At 49.9% G+C, this 14,623-nt stretch overlaps 1 protein-coding gene across 6 annotated transcripts in view; it reads left to right on the forward strand.

Annotated features, from left to right (window-relative positions):
* pdcd6ip (programmed cell death 6 interacting protein) overlaps positions 1-14,623 on the forward strand; it is a 153,551-nt gene that overhangs the window by 62,557 nt on the left and 76,371 nt on the right. For 4 of the 6 annotated variants that reach the window (XM_072467293.1, XM_072467294.1, XM_072467296.1 and 1 more), the window contains 2 exons: positions 208-339; positions 11,936-12,158. In XM_072467293.1, the coding sequence (XP_072323394.1) occupies positions 208-339; positions 11,936-12,158 (355 nt within the window). The remainder of the gene's footprint in view (positions 1-207; positions 340-11,935; positions 12,159-14,623) is intronic. The other 2 variants (XM_072467297.1, XM_072467299.1) reach the window with 1 other exon arrangement.

The following is a 14,623-nucleotide window of genomic DNA, read 5'->3' on the forward strand; positions in this document are numbered from 1 at the left end:
TTTATTTTTAAAGGATACAACTGCTTTCCTCTTTCAAAATTCAAGCCATTCATAGTCACCTGATTGCCCAACTTACATTTCAAATTATTTAACCCACCTGACTTTCTAAAACCATTAATGTGATTCTAATTTCCTCTCTTTTCTCCTTCTCTTTCCTGATTCCCTTGTTGTCTGTGGTTGTTTGTGGTTGGACTTTCCCCTGGTCAGTATTTTTATTTCCAGGAAGTGCTGCCTGTTCTAGCTGCAAAACATTGCATGATGCAGGCCAACGCAGAGTATCACCAGTCAGTTCTGGCGAAACAACAGAAGAAGTTTGGTGAGGAGATTGGCAGATTGCAGGTAAGCCTTCTATAAACCACTCCAATGCATTTTGCTCTTGATAAAACTTTTTTTTTTTTTTTCAGAACATTTTCTTTTTATATACAAAACATAAGATTACATTCATCCACATACATTTCTCACTGTCAACACCCCTCTACCATACCACCCTACATGCCCCACTTTATAACTATAATGCAAAACAACCCCACCCCCCTCCCCACTGACGTCTACCAATTTTTAAAGAAGGAAGTGAACAGCTTCTACCTTGAGTAGAAACCCCCTCTGGCCCCCTGATGAGAAACTTGTGTAAGAGTTCCACCAGGTCACTCACCCATCCTGCAGCCCTTGGCGGTTCCGGAGCTCGCTATCCTCACACTATCCTCCTCCGGGCTATCAGGGAGGTGAAGGCCAATCTCGTCCTGCACTCCTTGATCTTCCAAAACCCAAATATCGCCACCCATGGGCTCAGGGCAAAGTTCACCCCCCCCCCCCCCCCCCCCCCCCCCCACACAAGGTCTCCGGCATTGCCCCCGAAAATGACTCCCAAAACCCCACCAATTCTGGGCAGGACCAAAACATGCGTATGTGGTTCGCCTGCCCCCTGAAACAGCGCTCGCACCTGTCCTCCACCTCAGGAAAAGAAATGACTCGTATGCATCTTTGTCATATGTGCTCCGTGCACTACTTTAAATTGAGTTAAACTCAATCTCACACATGAGGCCGGATTTATCCTATGCAAGGACTCATTCCAGACGACCGCCTCAAATGCACCACCCTGCCCCTCCTACCAGTTCCTCGTTATCTCCTCCATCAGTTGCCCATAGATATACAAGACTGTGCCCTCTCCTATCATATCCTTAGACACAATCTTTTCGAGCAACGAAGGGGGCAGTAACCATGGAAACATGGTCAACTCCTTCCTCATGAAATTCCTAATCTGCAAGTCCTGGAACCCGTTCCCCGTCAGCAACCAAAACTGTCTGCCTGTTCCCGCAACTCTGCAAATCTACCTTTCACGAACCAGTACCTAAACCTCTCTATCCCCCCCTCATTCCCAAACCCTGATTTTTCAATACAACCCTTTGGCGCCCACAGAGACATACCCTCTAGTTTAAAATATTGCCTGAACTGATTTGAAAGTCTTAAACGAAGCAACCACCACAGGATTTAGCCAGTGAGAATGGAAGCGGAGCCAGCTCTAGTGCCCTCAAACTTGCCCCCATACAGGAAGCCGCCTCCATCCGCCCCCAACCAACCCTTCCTCCACGTCCCATTTCCGAACCTTCTCCACAGTTGCCGGCCAATAAATCCGGCAATGCCAAATCAATCTGACCACCTATCTCTGCAAAAATACACACCAAATCTGAGACACCTCACCTGCCCTATAAAGGCCGCAATTATCCAATCAGCCTCCCAAAAAAGGATTTAGGCACGTAAATGAGATGACTGGGGATCTGCTCGAGTTGTATAAAATACTAAACTGAATTGATAAAGTAAACTTAGACCAAATGTTTCCCCTTGTAGGGAAATCTAGAACGAGAGGTCATGGATGTAGGTTGAGAGCCAATAGATTTAGAACTGAGATGAGGAGGAATCACTTCTCGCAGGGGATAGTGACTTTGTGGAACTCGCTGTCCCATCGTGCGGTGGAATCTGAGTCATTAAATGGCTTCGAGAAAGCGATAGATATATTTTTGATTTAAAAATGGGTTGAAGAGTTGTGGGCAACAGGTAGGGAGGTGGAGTTGAGACCAGGAAGAGAGCAGCCATGATCTGATTGAATGGTGGAGCAGGTCCAAAGGGCTGTATTGCCTGCTTCTCCTAATTATTATGTTCTTAATATCAGAAGAGTCTGAAAAATAAATAAAAACTTTGGGTGATTCGTCAGTTTCATAGTTTGGACCTGCCCTGCCAGCGATGGTGGAAGAATGTCGCACTCTTTAAATCCTCCTTCACCCCCTCTACCAAATTGGCCACATTCAACTTATGCAACAGAGCCCAACTCTGCGCCACCTGTATTGCCAGATACCGTAAACTCGCCCATATCAGCTGAAACGGCAAATTCTCCAGGCCTCTTCCTTATACCTAGGAACTTACCGGGAACACTTCTCTTTTCCCCACATTTAACTTTTACCCTGATAAGCCAAATTTCGTCAGTATCCCCATCATCCTACTCGACCTAGAAATTTGGATTTTGTTTATTGTCACGTGTACCAAGGTACAGTGAAAAGTATTTTTCTGCGAGCAGCTCAACAGATCAGTAAGTACATGAAAAGAAAAGATAATAAAAGAAAATACATAATAGGGCATCACCAGGTACACAATGTAATTACATAACACCAGCAACGGATGAAGCATACAGGGGTGTAGTGGTAATGAGGTCAGTCCATAAGTGGGTTGTTTAGGAGTCTGGTAACAACGGGGAAGAAGCTGTTTTTGAGTCTGTTCGGGCGTGTTCTCAGACGTTTGTATCTCCTGCCTGATGGAAGAAATTGGAAGAGTGAGTCAGCCGGCTGGGAGCGGTCTTTGATTATGCTGCCCGCTTTCCCCAGGCAGCTGGAGGTGTAGATGGAGTCAATGGATGGGAGGCAGGTTCGTGTGATGGACTGGGCGGTGTTCACGACTCTCTGATGTTTCTTGCGGTCTTGGGCCGAGTTGTTGCCATACCAGGCTGTGATACAGCCAGATAGGATGCTTTCTACGGTGCATCTGTAAAAATTGATTAGAGTTAATGTGGACTTGCTGAATTTCCTTAGTTTCCTGAGGAAGTATCGGTGCTGTTGTGCTTTCTTGGTGGTAGCGTGGGTGGACCAGGATTTTTGGAGATGTGTACCCCTAGGAATTTGAAACTGCTAACCATCTCCACCTTGGCCGCGTTGATGCTGACAGGGGTGTGTACAGTACTTTGCTTTCTGAAGTCAATGACCAGCTCTTTAGTTTTGTTGGCATTAAGGGATAGATTGTTGTCGCTGCACCACTCCACTAGGTTATTGATCTGTTGCTCGTTTTAGCCTTAGTTTATTTGCTCTAATTCTGTCACCTTTGCTCTTGAGTCGCCAGGTATCTTTCTTTTTAAAAAAAATAAAATATTTATTAAAGTTTTTTAACACAATCTTTCTCCCTTACAAACAATAACCCCCCCTGTAACAACAAAAACCGAGAAATCACGCAGAGCAAGATATATACATGGCAAAATGATATATTTACACAGCTTTGTACACTGGCCCTCACCTGTACGTGCCAGTTTCTCCAACCCTTCATGTTATCTCTTGCTCATCCACCATCCCAGGCAGTCCCCCCTTTCCCTGCCGCCTGTAGAACCCCTGCGCAGACCCCCTCAAGGCGAACTTAATCCTCTCCAACTTTATGAACCCAGCCATATCATTTATCCAGACCTCCAGGCTGGGGGGCTTCGCCTCCTTCCACATTAGCAAGATCCTTCGCCGGGCTACTAGGGACGCAAAGGCCAGAATGCCGGCCTCTTTCGCCTCCTGCACTCCCGGTTTGTCCACTACTCCAAATATTGCTAGCCCCCAGCTTGGCTTGACCCGGACTTTCACCACCTGAGATATTGCTCCCGCCACTCCTCTCCAGAACCCCTCCAGTGCTGGGCATGACCAAAACATATGGACATGGTTCGCCGGGCCCCCTGAGCACCTTCCACATCAGTCCTCTACTCCAAAGAACCTACTCAACCTCGCCCCTGTCAAGTGCGCTCTGTGGATCACCTTAAATTGTATCAGGCTGAGCCTGGCACACGAGGAGGAGGAATTAACCCTACCTAGGGCATCAGCCCACAGACCTTCCTCGATCTCCTCCCCCAGCTCCCCCTCCCATTTACCCTTCAACTCTTCTACCAGCGCTTCCCCCTCTTCTTTCTACTCCTGGTGTATTTCCGACACCTTGCCCTCCCCGACCCATACACCCGAGATCACCCTGTCTTGAACTTCTTGTGCCGGGAGCAACGGGAATTCCTTCACCTGTTGCCTCACAAAAGCCCTCACCTGCATATATCTAAAGATATTTCCCGGGGGTAACTCGAACTTCTCCTCCAGTGCCCCTAGGCTTTCAAACGTCCCGTCGATGAGCACGTCCCCCATTCTTCCAATCCCCGCCCGATGCCAGCTCTGGAACCCCCCCCCCCCGTCCATCTTCCCCGGGACAAACCGGTGGTTACCCCTGATTGGGGACCACACCGATGCTCCCATTGCACCCCGGTGCCGTATCCACTGGCCCCAGATCCTTAGCGTTGCCGCCACCACCGGGCTCGTGGTATACTTTGTCGGCGAGAGCGGCAGCGTGCCGTCACCAGTGCCCCCAGGCTCGTTCCCCTACAGGACGCCATCTCCACCCTCCTCCATGCCGCCCCCTCTCCCTCTATAACCCACTTGCGGATCATCGCCACATTTGCTGCCCAGCAGTAGCTCCCAGGTTTGGCAGCGCCAACCCTCCTCGGTCCCTACTGCGTTCCAGGAACCCTCTCCCTACTCCCGGGGCCTTATTCGCCCACACAAACCCCATAATACTCCTGCCTACTCTCTTAAAATAGGCCTTCGTGATCACGATGGGAAGGCACTGAAACACAAACAGAAACCTCGGAAGGCCCACCATCTCGATCGACTGCACTCGACTGGTGTTATGTACCCGCCAGTGAGAGCGGCAACATGTCCCATCCCCTGAAATCCTGCTCCACCAACCTCGCCAGACCCAGTTTATGCAGGGTCCCCCAACACCCGGCCATCCGGATCCCCAGATACCGAAAGCTCCCCTCCGCCCCCCCCTCAGCGGTAGGTCCCCTATCCCTCTTTCTTGGTCCCCCGCCTGTAATACAAAGAGCTCACTCTTCCCTACATTGAGCTTATAGCCCGAAAACTCCCCAAACTCCCTTAGAGTCTGCATGACCTCCACCATCCCCTCCATTGGATCCGCCACGTACAGCAACAGGTCATCCACATATAGCGACACCCGATGCTCTTCTCCCCCTCGGACCACCCCCCCTCCATTTATTAGACTCCCTCAATGATATGCCCAATGGTTCGATCGCCAATGCGAACAACAGGGGGGACAGGGGGCCACCCCTGCCTCGTCCCTTGGTACAGTCGAAAGTACTCCGACCTCCGCCGGTTCGTCACTACACTCGCCATCGGGGCTCTGTAAAGGAGCTTAACCCAATTGATAAACCCTACCCCGAACCCAAACCTACGCAGCACCTCCCAGAGGTCCTGCCACTCTACTCGGTCAAAGGCCTTTTCCACGTCCATAGCTGCCACTATCTCCGCCTCTCCCTCCTCCGATGGCATCATTATCACGTTTAAGAGCCGCCGCACATTGGTGTTTAGTTGCCTGCCCTTTACAAATCCCGCCTGGTCCTCGTGGATTACCCCCGGGACACAGTCCTCGATCCTCGTGGCCAGCACTTTTGCCAGCAACTTTGCATCCACATTGAGGAGCGAGATCGGCCTGTACGATCCACATTGCAGTGGGTCCTTGTCCCGCTTTAGGATCAAAGAAATTGTCGCTTCCGACATTGTCGGGGGCAGGGTCCCCTCCTCTCTTGCCTCATTAAAGGTCCTCACCAGTAGCGGGGCCAACAGGTCTGCGTACTTCCTGTAGAACTCCACCGGGAATCCGTCCGGTCCCGGGGCCTTCCCCGCCTGCATGCTCCCCAAACCCTTGCTCAGCTCCTCCAACCAAATTGGTGCCCCCAAACCAGCCACCTCTTGCTCCTCCACCCTTGGGAATCTCAGCTGATCTAGGAATCGTCTCATCCCCTCTTCCCCCGCTGGGGGCTGGGATCTGTACAGCTCTTCATAAAAGTCCTTGAATACCTCGTTTATTTTCGTCGCACTCCGAACCGTGGCTCCCCTTCCATCTTTGACTCCCCCTATTTCCCTCGCTGCCATCCTCTTACGGAGCTGGTGTGCCAGCATCCGACTAGCCTTTTCCCCCATACTCGTAGGTCGCCCCCTGCGCTTTCCTCCACTGTGCCTCCGCCTTCCCTGTGGTCAACAGGTCAAACTCTGTCTGGAGCCGTCGTCTTTCCCCAAGTAATCTTTCCTCCGGGGCCTCTGCGTATCTCCTGTCCACTCTCAAAATCTCCCCCACTAACCTCTCCCTTTCCATACCCTCTGTCTTCTCCCTATGAGCCCTAATGGAAATGAGCTCTCCCCGATCACCGCCTTCAACGCCTCCCATACCACCCCCACCCGCACCTCCCCGTTGTCGTTGGCCTCCAAGTCCTTCGATACACCCCCTCACCTTCCCGCACACCACCTCGTCCGCCAGCAGTCCCACATCCAGCCGCCACAACGGACGTTGGTCCCTCTCCTCTCCCAGCTCCAGTTCCACCCAGTGCGGGGCATGGTCCGAAACGGCTATAGCCGAATACTCCGTCCCCTCCACCCTCGGGATGAGCGCCCTACCCAGAACAAAGAAATCTATCCTAGAGTAGGCTTTGTGTACATGGGAGAAGAAAGAAAATTCCCTGGCCTGCGGCCTTGCAAACAGCCATGGGTCCACTCCCCCCATCTGATCCATAAACCCCCTGAGCACCTTGGCTGCCGCTGGCCTCTTTCCAGTCCTTGATTTGGAGCGGTCCAGTGCTGGATCCAACACTGTATTGAAGTCCCCTCCCATTATCAGGCCTCCTACCTCCAGGTCCGGAATGCGCCCCAACATGCGCTTCATGAATCCTGCATCATCCCAGTTTGGGGCGTATACGTTTACCAACACCACCCACGTCCCTTGCAGCCTACCGCTCACCATTACATATCTCCCTCCATTGTCCGCTAAAATAGTCTTGGCCTCAAATGACACCCGATTGCCCACCAATATTGCCACCCCTCTATTCTTCTCGTCCAGTCCAGAGTGGAATACCTGTCCTACCCATCCCTTTCTTAGCCTGACCTGGTCCGCCACCTTCAGGTGTGTCTCTTGGAGCATGGCCACGTCCGCCTTCAGTCCCTTTAAGTGCGCGAACACTCGAGCCCTCTTCACCGGCCCATTCAGGCCCCTCACATTCCACGTTATCAGCCGGATTGGAGGGGCTCTCACCCCCCACACGCCCACGCCCTGCCGACTAGCCATCTCCTTTTCTGGGCCAGTCCTGTGTCCACGCCTCCCTCACCCTCCAGTCCCCCAGAGGGAGGACCCCCGCCCCGACCACCTCTTCTGTGTCCCATTCCCTTTCGGCCAGTGCAGCAGCAACCCTTTCCCTCCCCTTCCCCCGCTAGACCCCTGTCTAGCTTTTTTGCTCCCCCCATGTCACTCCCGTAAGTCAGCTGACGCCTGCTGACCCCGGCTTCCCCCGCCGTCCCATTGACCTCCCCGCGTGGGAGTCTCCCAATCCATATGCATTCCTTCGTTCCCCTTCCCGCCTTTCTTCCCATGCGCGGGAAAACACCCCGTGCTTTCCAAAGCCCGCTCCGCCCCCTCTGACGCAGCTCCTGTCGCGGCATTGTCTCTTTCCCCCAGCCCATGTAACATTTCCTGCGCGTGATTGACCCCCTATATACAACAACCATCACACATCAAACCCCAAAACATCCCCCCCCACCCTCACAAACCCTCAGAGTCCAACTTTTCGGCTTGTACAAAGGTCCACGCCTCTTCAGGCGTTTCGAAGTAATAGCGTTGGCCCTTGTATGTGACCCACAGTCGCGCTGGCTGCAGCATTCCGAATTTCACTTCTTTCCGGTACAACGCCGCTTTGGCCCGGTTGAAACCGGCTCTCCGCTTTGCAACCTCCGTGCTCCAGTCCGGGTATATTCGGATCTCTGCATTGTCCCACTTACTGCTCCGCTCCTTCTTGGCCCATCTCAGGACCCACTCTCTGTCCGTGAACCGGTGGAACCTCACCACCATCGCCCTTGGCGGCTCATTTGCCTGGGGCTTCTTCGCCAGCACCCGATGTGCCCCGTCCAACTCCAGCGGCCTCGAAGGGGCCTTCGTGCCCATCATCGCCTCGAGCATCGTGCTCGCGTATGCCCCGGCATCAGCCCCCTCCACTCCCTCAGGGAGACCCAGGATTCGCAGATTCTTTCTCCTCGACCTGTTCTCCAGGTCTTCGAGTCTTCCCGCCCACCTCTTGCGTAGCGCCTCGTTCTGCTCCACTCTCACCGCCAGGCCCACGAGCTCGTCCTCGTTCTGACTGACTCTTTTCTGTACCTCCTGGATCTTAGCTTCGTGGACCTTCTGGGTGATCCCGAGTCCTTCAATTGCCGAAAGCATAGGCGCCAACATCTCCTTGCGCATCTCCTCGCGCTGCTCCTCGAAGCAGCGCTTGATGAACTCCTGCAGCTCCCCTTTGTCCCTGGCCACCGCCATTTTGTTTTCTTTCCCTCGTTTCTCCCGTTGCTCCAGTGTCGCTCCTTTGGCCGTTGCACTTCTGGTCCGTTTCATAGAAGTTGGAGGGGACCCATGGCCGCCACCGGAAGCCTCGTCCCTGCTTCTTCAATGGCCTTGGTAGATCTTTTCACAGTTGTTCCCTCTGCTGCTAGAATTCACCTTTGATAGAGTCAAGTCAGATTGCAGCTTTAAGCTTGCCCTTCCCCCGCCTGCATGCTGGAAGAGGCCTTTGGCTATTCCTGCAGCACAAGCTAAATCTTTTACTGTTTCTGCCGGGTCTGGTAGCCAAAAGACATAACATTCCTGGGGGACACTGTCAGGGGAATGCTGCAGTCTTCTTGCCACACCGGGAAATGTCAAACAAATGCCGTGGGGGCGCTGTAAAAGAGCCCAAAAGTCCGTTCCAAGCGGGAGCTACCGAATATGAGACCTAGCTCTGCATAGCCGTACCCGGAAGTCGCCAGGTATCTTTCTGATACCGCCACGTGGTTCAAGTTCGAGTAATGATTAATAATCCAACACACCACTTTAGTAAGAGTTAAATCAAAGTTCATTTATTATATACAGCAATCAATACTTACACATTAATTCTACCTCTAAGCTACTTCCTACAACTAACAGGCCAATACTTAACTTTGGAAATGGCCCACCAGGTCAGGGAAACGAATGGCCTTTCGAATGGGTTCTGAGCCTGCGGGATTCAAAAGCTGGTACAGGTCGATAGTCAGGAGTGCCTATCTGGTAGCGATCGTTGGAGTAAAACTTACATTCTCTTGCAGAAGGATCTCGAAGGGTGCAGCCGGGAGGAGAAGAAGGGGTGCAGCCGGGAGGCGAAGAAGGCTCGATTTGAACTTGGCCCCTATTCTTATAGTCCCCAGGGGCTTCCCGCCTCTCGGGGCGGACCTTGTACCTGGTTCCAAGTGATTGGACTTGGTCCCAATCACTTGGTTCGATATTCTCCAATGCTGGAGCGATTCCTTGATCGAGGGGTGGTCGTTTACCTCTCTTTGTGTCAGCTCCTGCTGGCGCCGAAAGGTCTGGGTCGGCTTTGTGTGTCTATTTTGTATCAATTGTTCCCGGGGATTGCTGATTAATATGCAGGTGGCTGGGATGTTATGTTGATGGCTGCAGGTATCGGTTTGGTCTGGCTTCTCCAGAGGCGAATACACTGTTTTACCTGCAGCTGTCTGTTTGTGTCCTGTTGGCTGATTTTCCCATCAGCCTCTTCCGTTCGCCATTTTAAATCGGGTTTGGCCATTCTAATCGTGAGTCAGCTATTTTACAAGGCTACAGATCTCCCTCCTGTATTCTGACTCATCGTTATTCGAGATCCGGCCCACTATGGTCATATCGTCAGCAAACTTGTAGATCAGGTCAGTAACCTAAAACAGCAAGTCGTCCACATGTATGGACACTTGATGCTCCACCCCTCACTCCGTCGATATCCTAAGCGCCATTGCCAGTACAAAAAGCAATGAGTAAAGTGGACATCCTGCCTTGTTCCCCGGTGCAAACAAAAACGCCCCAGACTTGTTGCACTAGTGTGAACACTTGCCATGGGGAACAACCTGAACCAACCAATAAATCCTGGTCCAAAATCAAACCGGCCAAGCACCTCAATGGTACTCCCACTTAACCTGAGCAAACGCCTTCTCCGCGTCCATGGATATTATCACTTCTGTTTCCTGACCCATCTGGGGTGTCATCACTTGTCCAACCCACCCTTTCTTCAATCTCGTTTGGTCCTTAACCCTCAGCTGAGTCTCCTGCAGAAAGACCAACTTTTAAACTGGGCTTTTAAAATGGGCTAACACCCGAGACCTTTTGGCTCATTTAGTCCCCTCATATTCCATGAGACCAGTCTGGCCAGGGGGCTCCAGATTCCCCCCCCCCCCCCCCTCCCAACCTTGAGCAGCCACTTCCAACTTCAAATGGACTCCTCCACGTCCTGACCATGCCCACCCACGATGACTGCCGCCACCCTCCTTCATTCAAGAACACCATTAAGAAATATTTGATGTAAACAACCCACCCATTCCCCCCGCACCCCTTCCCCCATCCCACACCAAGCAAACCCAACCACCCAAGGCTCGCTATCCCAACCCAAACAGAACCCCCCCCCCCCCCCCCCCCCCCCCCCCGCAAAAAAAAATAGCTTTCCACCCCGCTTCACTTCCGATAACCAGCGTTTCTGCGAGCAGGGTGACCCCCACCTGAGGCTGAAAACAAACTTTATTTAGAATAAGACCTACATATTCCCCACCCCAGCTTACTTCAAACTCGCATCACCAAGCTCCTTTATCCCCAATGCCTACACCCCACACACAAGGTGACATATTACAAAAGTATACGATCGAAGTACAAAAAAAAATGGTTCTTGAGCATGTTGATGTCGTCCAAATCCAACTTTCCTACAACTTCATCCTTCTAATCTCTCCAAGTTTCTGCTCCACCGCAGTATTGAAATTAGCCTGATGAAAGTCACAAATGACCCGTGACTGTTGTACATTGTCCCCTCTCATCTTTCTCTAACACTCCAGCATACAACATGGCTGACTATTCCAGGTGAATCTTGCATCATTGGAGTAAACTGAGATGCTGCATACACTTGGTTGTGTGTAAAGTAAATAACGTATGTGTGTACATCCAGTAAACAGCATATTGATTGGGTCTCCACAATGTATCTTGGGTTCAGTGTGAATAGAATCATAGAATTTACAGTGCAGAAGGAGGCCATTAGGCCCATTGAGTCTGCACCGGCCCTTGGAAAGAACACCCGACCAAAGCCAACGTCTCCATCCTATCCCCGTAACCCAGTAATCTCACTTAACCTTCTTGGACACAAAGGACAATTTATCATGGCCAATCCACCTAACCCGTACATTTTTGGACTGTGGAAGGAAACCGAGCACCCGGAGGAAACCCACGCACACACGGGGAGAAAGTGCAGACTCCGCACAGACAGTGACCCAAACCGGAAATCGAACCTGGTACTCGAGAGCTATGAAGCAACTGTGCTAACTACCGTGCTGCCCAATAAATTACATAATAAAATAATTAAATCTGTGGTTTTCAGTTCCATACAATAAAGCTCCTGTACTAGAGCTTTAAAATTGCATTTAGTGAACCTGAACAATAAAGTTTCAGATTGCCATGGCGCAGTTTCTTAGCTTGATCTGTAAGCTAAAGATAAACGGCCTAGAATGATCAGAATCAAAATTGCTAGTTTTATCTACTCGTTAACAGGTTTTCTATTTTTATATCTCAGCATGCATCCGACTCTGTGAAGACGGTTGCCTCTCGGTATGATGAGTATATCAATGTGAAGGACCTGTCGGACAAAATCGCTCGTGCGCTAACTGCTGCAAAAAAGGATAATGACTTCATTTACCATGACCGTGTTCCTGATGTGAAAGATTTGGAGCCTGTCGGAAAAGCCACCTTGGTGAAGTCTACTCCTGTCAGTCACCCCATGAGCCAGAAATACACTGGTAAGCTCAATGAGAGAGACCACACTTGGCTTTTGTGGCAGGAAGTTATCATTAGCTTTCTACCCTTCAGAAGTGTGCATTCTGGAACCATCTTTTTCTTTTTCGTATTCCATGACGATAAGCTAAAAGACCATGGATTTTATTTGTAAAAAGAGGTCCCCACAATCAGCAGGTCAGATCAAAGCATTATGACCCTGCTTTTAAATTTGAAATCAATGGGAAGTGTTTTTTCCCTGTCTTTCTATGTTTTCATTTTAAAAGCTGTGCCAGTAAAAAACGCGTTGGTTGCGGCTAACTTCCTTGGTAACTGTAAATATATAGTTTGCTTTCCAGAAGGACTTTGGATCTGCTGGGTGAGACTGGATCAGAATCTCAGGGAAAGGACCAGTCCCATACAAAAGAGAATGCAGTGTGCTGGGTCATACCCTTGTAAAGGGGTTTGGTTTATTGGATTGTGTTATTGAATTGGACCAGTTTAGGGGGAATTCATCAAGTGTTATGTACATAGGTTACTGTAGTGTGAGGTACCTTTATGTTTGTAATTGATAAAAATTCTTGCTGTGTTTATAGATATATATGTGTTAACTACATTCTTAGAATAAACCTTGTATTGATTAAATTGTCTCGCTAGTCTGATGAGTCACACTTGCAGCGAAGGCTTTTGTGCTCATCCTTTATTCAACATAAAGGTTGTAGGTCAGGTGAACTTCATAATACAATTTGGAGTTTCTAAGCGCTGGCCCATAACAATATTATTCAAATGGCGAAAGGCTGCAGAAAACTGCAGCTCAGATTTGTGGGTCCTCGTGTATAAATAACAAAAGGTAAACATGCAAGCTCAGGCAATTGGGAAGGCGAATGGAATGTTGGCCTTTATTTCAATGGGAATGGAGTATAAAAATAGGGAAGTCCTGCTAGAACTATACAAGACACTAGTTAGACCACACCTGGAACACTGAACAGTTTGGTCCCCTTAACTGAGGAAAGATGTATTGGCATTGGAGGCAGTCCAGAAATGGTTCACTCGGTTGACCACTGAAATGGAGGGATTTCTTATGAGGAGAGGTTGAGTAGTTTGGGCCTGTACTCAATAGAGTTTAGAAGAACGAGAGGTGACCTTATTGAGACATTGGATTCTCAGGCTGCTCGACTGGGTGGGTGCTGAGAGGATCTTTCCTCTTGTTGGAAGTCTCGGTCCAGAAGGCATAATCCAAGAGTGAAGGGTCACCCATTTAAGACTGATGATGGGGAATTTCTTCTGAAGGTAGTGAATCTGGAATTATTTGCCACCGAGAGCTGTGGAGGCTGTGTCGCTATGTTCAAGGCTGAAATGGACAGTTTTTTAATCAATAAGGGAATTGAGTGTTATGAGGATACAGCAGGAAAGTGGAACTGAAGATTGTATCAGATCAGTCATGATCTCATTGAATGGAGGAACAGACTAGATGGGCTGTGTGGCCTACTTCTGCTCTAATATCTTATGGTTATGCTCTCCACTCGCTTGGATGAGAACAGCTCCAACAACACTCAAAGAAGCTTAACACCATCCAGGACAAAACAGTCTGCTTGATCAAAACCCCATCTTAAACATTTCTTCACCATTCACTGCTTCCACTGTCGGCACATCATAGCTGCCAGTGCAACTTCGACAGCTCCTTTTAACCAAACGCATGAACTTTGCTGCCTAGAAAACGGCACACTGAAGCACCACCACCTTCAAGTTCCCTTCCAAGTCTCCGTCTCCTGCTTTGAAAATATATTGATACTTCTTTATACTCACTGTTTCAAAATCCTGGAACTCCTTCCTTAAGCATTGTGGGTGTATATATTACACTCTGCAGCAGTTCGCAGAGGCAGCTCACCATTGCCATGGGCAATTAGGGATGGATAGTAAATGCTGGCAGTGTTGACAACACCTGGCGGCACGGTAGTACAGTGGTTAGTACTGTTGCTTCACAGTGCCAGCGACCTGGGTTCGATTCCCAGCTTGGGTCACTATCTGTGCGGAGTCTGCACGTTCTCCCCGTGTCTGCATGGGTTTCCTCTGGGTGCTCCGGTTTCCTCCCACAAGTCCCAAAAGACGTGCTTGTCAGGTGAATTGGACATTTTGAATTCGCCCTCGGTGTACCCGAACAGGCGGCATAGTGTGGCGACTAGGGGATTTTCACAGTATCTTCATTGCAGTGTTCATGTAAGCCTACTTGTGACACTATTAAAATGTATTATTATATCCCATAAATGATTTAAAAGGAACTTAATTTGTGCGAATTCTGGTATAGCCTTGATTCTTGTTTTCACTGAAAAGGGACAAAGCATTAAATGACAGTACCAGCAAGTCCCATTTCCAGGCGAGTTATAATAGACCAAAATGAAGAGATGACATCTGTGCCCGAGCAGCATTAAGAATCCCTTGGGAGTATTTTGGCAACCTAATGAGGCAATGGCACAATGTAGTTTCATGATCA

This window comes from Scyliorhinus torazame, chromosome 11, assembly GCF_047496885.1.
Source record: "Scyliorhinus torazame isolate Kashiwa2021f chromosome 11, sScyTor2.1, whole genome shotgun sequence".
NCBI classification, from domain to species: Eukaryota; Metazoa; Chordata; class Chondrichthyes; order Carcharhiniformes; family Scyliorhinidae; genus Scyliorhinus; species Scyliorhinus torazame.